General features: G+C 35.1%; 1 protein-coding gene across 3 annotated transcripts in view; it reads right to left on the bottom strand.

Moving 5' to 3' along the window:
* Window positions 1-1625: 1625 nt before the first annotated feature.
* CWC22 (CWC22 spliceosome associated protein homolog) overlaps window positions 1626-6000 on the bottom strand; it is a 32047-nt gene continuing 27672 nt past the window's right edge. For all 3 annotated transcript variants that reach the window (XM_005152565.4, XM_031052273.2, XM_031052271.2), the window contains exon 20: window positions 1626-3587. In XM_005152565.4, coding sequence (XP_005152622.3) covers window positions 2992-3587 — 596 coding nt within the window. In that variant the 3' untranslated portion in view covers window positions 1626-2991. The remainder of the gene's footprint in view (window positions 3588-6000) is intronic.

The raw sequence follows: 6000 nt of genomic DNA, 5'->3' as shown, positions 1-6000 counted from the left end.
CACTTCCTGAAGTCTTTCAGACAGAACTGCTATTCAAAACACAACCTAGAGCTCCAATATTAATTACAGACTAGATGCATGAGTTGCTTCATTACTGGGCACAGTCTACAAGTAGCTGTTACTCCTGAGGAACACAAGCCCAGGGTCACTGTGTATCCCTCTACAGCAGTTGAGAAGATGCACTGAAAAGAAGCAACCCCCCCAAACTCTTATGTCACTTTGCAAATCCTGGAATACCCTCAGTTTGGAGACTATACAGTATTTTGACTTCCTTTCTCAGAAAAAAAATTCTACCAAAACTAAAGGAGAGTAGCACTGATCAGGGTTATAGAACAGTTCCACACTAACAGACATCAGAGATGCATTTTAACTTCTGGAAAAGAAATGGCAAAGAACATACATGCTTAGGTCTGTGAAGTCACAAAGTGAGAAGCAGGAAGCAACTACACACCATTATTCAGAAAACACATTGGAAAGTAGCAAATCAAAGTAATCAAGCAAAAACGGTAAAAAAACCCACACAGACCGTACAGAAAAATAATGAATTCCTAGCACAAGATGCTGCAGAATCCACCTGAAATAAATTGAATTAGGCCATTTAATAGCCAAGGCCTTATGAGAGATGCACAAAGTAACTCTGGCTCAGAAGTCTGTAAGCAACTGTCTGTTAAAAACTGTGAACACTCTCGCTATTACTGACCAGTTTCCCTGGGCTGCCACAGTGCAGCCCTTTTGAGCATGTGTCTCTTTACATGTGCCCATGAGGACTACTGCTCATCACCTTACTGCTTCTAGCTAACATGAGCCTGCTCACACTAGTCATGGTAAAAATAACTGCTATTTTAAATAGGTCATTCTATTAAATATCTATTAATAATCCTGGGAATGGAAAAAAAACCCACCAAGAAATTGTAAATGCAGTTAAATCCAGTCCTAATCTCATCCTTCTCCATTTTTTTTCCACCAATGAGCATTATATTTTTATCATCCTGTATGAAATATCACAAATTGGAGATGTTTAAGCTAGCATCTCCTGATCAGCACATATGAGATCAAACACTTTTTTTTGAATACACGTTTTATGTTTTCACATTTATTGTTTTATTATTAAGGATTTAATTAACAAGCTTTTTAACCTGAGCAGAATACCTCAAAAGTTACGGGTTAATGAAATTTATGCTATTAAACCCATAACATAGCAAGGGAAGTATCACTCTAGATAAATTAAGTTTGTACAATTAAGCCATTATGAAGTACAGATCATTTTCAATAATGTTTGTAGGGAGCTATCAAAGCAACCTAACAATTATCAGCAGAAGTATATTTTAGAAAGTGTTCTCTGAAATTACATTGTCCTGGAATTCACACACATTGCAAAAATGCACAAATCATTTTGAAAATGAGATGCGCATTGGACAACAAAACCCCACCACAGTTTAAACAATATATACTTCATGATGCCATTACATCATCTTTAACTGTGTGGTATAACAAGATTTTTTTTTTTTTTCTCTGCAATATGAATTTGTTTTTCATGCAGGTGTTTCTGACTGGAAATATTTTATTACATGAAAGCTTGCAGAAATAAATTCTGTTAAATACATAAAAAAAAATTGAAATGTGACATTTTTCTTGGAAAAATGTTGTGACAAGACTTAGGCAAAACTGATCTATTTCCTTAGGAATTGTTCCATTTTCTGTTACAAAACAGCTCAAATATATTTCCTATGCTTTATACAAGATGAAATACAATTTCATACATGAAATGTGTTCTAATATGCCCAGCAATTGTGCTCATTTCAGAGTACAAAAAATGTAATCTTATGGCATCAGTAATTGTCTAATATACAACTATCACCTCTGTCCACACTAGTGGACAGAGAAATAGAAAATAGTGTCCACACTACTTTCTATTTCATGCTTTCAAAATGTTCCTTACTTACTAATGAGATTTAGAGTCTTAACCAGGTGATCTTGATTTGTTACTTGTACAATGAATGTTGAGCTACTTGCTTCAAATGGCTTCAGGTAGAACATGTTATACTAGAAACTGGTGCAGCAACTAAAGTTTTTTGTTTTCTTTTTTTAAACTTTGCTTCCAATAAACTTGAGCATCTCAAGCCAGAGAGTGCAAAATGTCTAAAAAGATTTGAACCACCTCTTATTTAGATTTCCTATTTCATTTCTATAAGGAATATAGAAAAATGGGAAAGATGTCTCTCAAACACTTCCTTTGTAGGGCTAAAGTTGAAGTCTGTAACTTTTAAGACCAAATTCATAGTTAGAAAATAACCCCCAAACCAAACCAACAAACAAAAAACCCTGAAAAAAAAACCACTTTTAATATCACAAGTGTAACTAGATCAGGATGTTACAGTATTAAAAAGCATCGTGAAAAGCAACAGAACAAGTTGACACACTTTCAAATGTGATGCTGAAACCAGCAATATTGCTTTTCCATTTTTTAACTCTTGAAGAAAAAAAAAAAAACAACAAACAAATCAACGGAAGTATTTCCTGAAAATTTTGGTCAAATAAATGGAATGCCAGAAGCAGCCGCACTGATGCTTGAAAGTTTCATCAAGCCCACTCTTCTAACATTCACACTAATCTCAGATTTTTACATTTATCACCCTAATCTCAGTATCTGACTTTCAATTAATAGGAAAAGTTAAAAAATTATCTTTTTAGACTATGAAGTTACAGATATTTGAAACTAAGTGACAAAACCACCCATTTCACAGAGATCTTAATAGTTTTATTCACAAAATAAAGAGCTTCATCTTTCCAAAGGAAGACTTGAACAGAAAGACTCAATGAAACAGTTATAAAAAAGTGGTACTGAAAATTTGAAAAAGACTAATAAAATTTACAAATGCAAACTATCACTTTGTACAAAATTTTTGTTTTCAAAGACAGTTCAGTAACATCTTTTAAGATACAGTTTTAACAGCTCAGAAATGCACATTAATTTCAGCCTCTGCTGAGGCATTATTTTCGTCTGTGGGGGGAGTTCTCTCTTCGTCTGTCCTCATTCTTTCTGGATTCTCTGGATTCCCTGTACTGGTCAGAATAACGGCTGTACTTCTCTCTGTTCTTCTCCGAACCATTTCTGTATCGACCTTCTTGCTCCTCCTCTCTTGGACTTGAATTATTATGGACCCTCTCTCCAGATCTTGATCGTTCCCTTCTTCTACTGTGATGTTCATTATCTTTACTCCAGTGCCTGTACTTTTCATCATCAGAAAAGGAACCTCTTCTCTCTGCTTTCTTGGGTTTTGAATTACTGTGTTTATTTTCTACATCCTTACTTCTTTCATGGTTCCTATCCCTTCCACTGTGGTAACTGTCTCTGCCATTGGACTCATCTCTGTGATGATATTTTGATATATCATCTCTCCTGTGCGATTCCCTCAACTTTCGGTGATTTCTTTCTGATTTGCTCTCAGTATCACTCCTTTCCTCTTGTTGCCTCCTTCTCAGTTTCTTTTCATGTGATTTTCTTTTCCTTTCTTGTTTTCTCCTCGACCCTTTATCAGATTCTCTGTTTTTCTTTTGCATTCTCTTTCTTTTGGCTTTAGGAGCATCTGAAATTATAAACCAATAAGGGAATAAAGTTACATTTTAATGTATTACACTTGTTAAACTACATAGAAAGTTCTAGAGAGTTTGGGGCTTTTTTCAGAAAACATTTGTGTATACGTATCTGGACAAAGCTTTTAAAATAAGCTTGGATTTTATTCCCCTCCTGCCTGTCTCATGCAATGTGGGGAAATTCACCCATTCTTTAATTGAGCAGGTACTGATTATCCTCAAATGTTTGTCTGCACTACAGGCTTTCTATTTTACATAAAATATGAAATTCTCCATAAAAGTGTGAGCTAACTATCAAGCCTAAGACTATTCTCTACTTTTTCTCCAAGCTTCAGTATTCCTTACTAACTCCACTGTTATAACACAATAACGCTATATCTTACGAGAAGACAAAAGGTATGCTGAAAGGGATTGAGACAGTGGTACCGCAGCAACATTAACAGTGCCCCTCTGGCTCATTTTCAGGAGAAACTGACAGCTTTGTCAACAATTTAAGACTAAACCTAACTTATACATTTATAAATCACAGTAGTGCTTACCTCAGTGGAAGAGTTTGCTCTTTTGTAAGGAACCCCTAGATTTCACTTGACAGTATTTATGAGTAACAGCCATTTAGAATAAATATTAATTCACCATACTGTATGAACTTTAGTACCATAACAGCTGTTTCTAATCACTTTTTGAAAATACCACAGACATAAACTGATTTAGTAGCACACCAAATATCTGAATCCTACAGCAGCTGCTAGTCTTATGCTTGACTTAAGGTTTCCTGGCATATTGATAAAACACAATGATGGATCAATTCGTATTTTTTAAGTTGATATATTAAAATCAGTGTTTTATCTATTATTTTACATCCATCAGAAAGCAGAAAAAGACCTGAGAAAGTAAATACAAAGAAACAAGCTGTTTTGGTAAGACACATTTCGTCCTCTCCTGGACCCATTTTGGTTGGAATGACCTCTCTACAGCAGTGCTGAGCTGAGCTAGCTGGAGAAGTTCCACACATCAGTTGTCAGTAAGAAAGTAATCTCTAGTTTAGCTGTATGTTCAATTTCTCCATTTCTAATCATGGGGCTGTTTTCTCATACACTTCACTGTTAAACCACTGAAGTAGCATAGCAGCACTCCTCTGAAAAAAGCCTTTGAACTCTACCAAGTTATTTTAAAGATTTTTAAAGATTTTTAAAGCTGCAAACACACAAGACAGAGTAAGACAGAGTTATAACCAGTAAAGGACCTCAACCAAACTTATCATTAAAGAACAGTTATCTCCAATTAGTGTTCTGACCACTGGAATTAAGTACAAGAGTCAGGAGCTGGGAGGGGGGGAGAAGTTAAATCAAGCTGCAAAGATATCAAAACGCAAGCTTTTATTAATGTGTTCCTGAATGGAGAAAGGACAAGTAGTAAGAAAGAAGGTCTTAAACCTACAAAAAAAAAGTGTTCATACTAGCAGACTTCAGACTCTGTTGGTTTGTCACTAAGGACGTAGCTCTCTGATTCCTATCAAGCAGCTCAGCAGAGCTGCAGTTGTCTGTGCAGAAGATCTGGCTCTTTGCTGAACCAAAGCTTTTTCTGACCCTGTTTAACTGTGACGTCCTCTAGTGCTTTGTTGTCATTAATGCCATTAATACAATGGGACACAAATCAGACTTTGTACAGTAAGATTGCTATGGAAAACAAAAATGCATTTCTAAAGCATGAGCAATTCACACTGCTTTTGCCAATCATTTTCAGTTCAAAGGATTGTAATAAATCAAATTAACTTTGAATCAGCAAGCTTCTGTACTATAGAAAGTCATGCTGTGTTATCATCTGCCCACGCTATACCCAATGTGCACACTATCACACACTACTTTATAGATTAAGCAATGTTTATGACTCTTCATGTCAAAAAGAAGGTTCTACATCAGCAGGATGGTATAAGATGCTAAATATTAATTACAATGCAGAAAAAGACAAGAAACTAAGTTGTCAGCAACAGTTAATTCTTCCTTGGAGATTTCTCTACAGACAAGAACCTTTACTATATCACAACACAAACTCTTCCTGAAGAAGAGGAATTAGGAATAGAGACAGTTCACCAGTAAGCATCCCACAAAGATATTAATAAGGAACAAGCCTAATACGTGTTGCACAGTACTAGAGCTTCAGTTTAAGGGAGAAAGGAGGTATCAACTGTGTAAAAATAATCTACATAACAATGTTTCTCAGATATTTAAGTCCATTAAAATGGAAATCAGTTTCTCTAAATTTTGGCATAAATTTCCATTAGCAATATTCAATATTTTAAACCATGTACATTTAAAATAATTGATTAGTTTCTAAAGCAGAGGAACTGACACTGTCTGTAGCTAGTTTTTCCTCAAAATAAGTATACACAGAAATAGAAATTAATAG

The sequence above is a fragment of the Melopsittacus undulatus genome, chromosome 8 (assembly GCF_012275295.1).
Source record: "Melopsittacus undulatus isolate bMelUnd1 chromosome 8, bMelUnd1.mat.Z, whole genome shotgun sequence".
In the NCBI taxonomy this organism is placed as follows: Eukaryota; Metazoa; Chordata; class Aves; order Psittaciformes; family Psittaculidae; genus Melopsittacus; species Melopsittacus undulatus.
The sequence above is the reverse complement of the archived record's forward strand: the minus strand, read 5'-3'. Positions and strand labels throughout refer to the sequence as shown.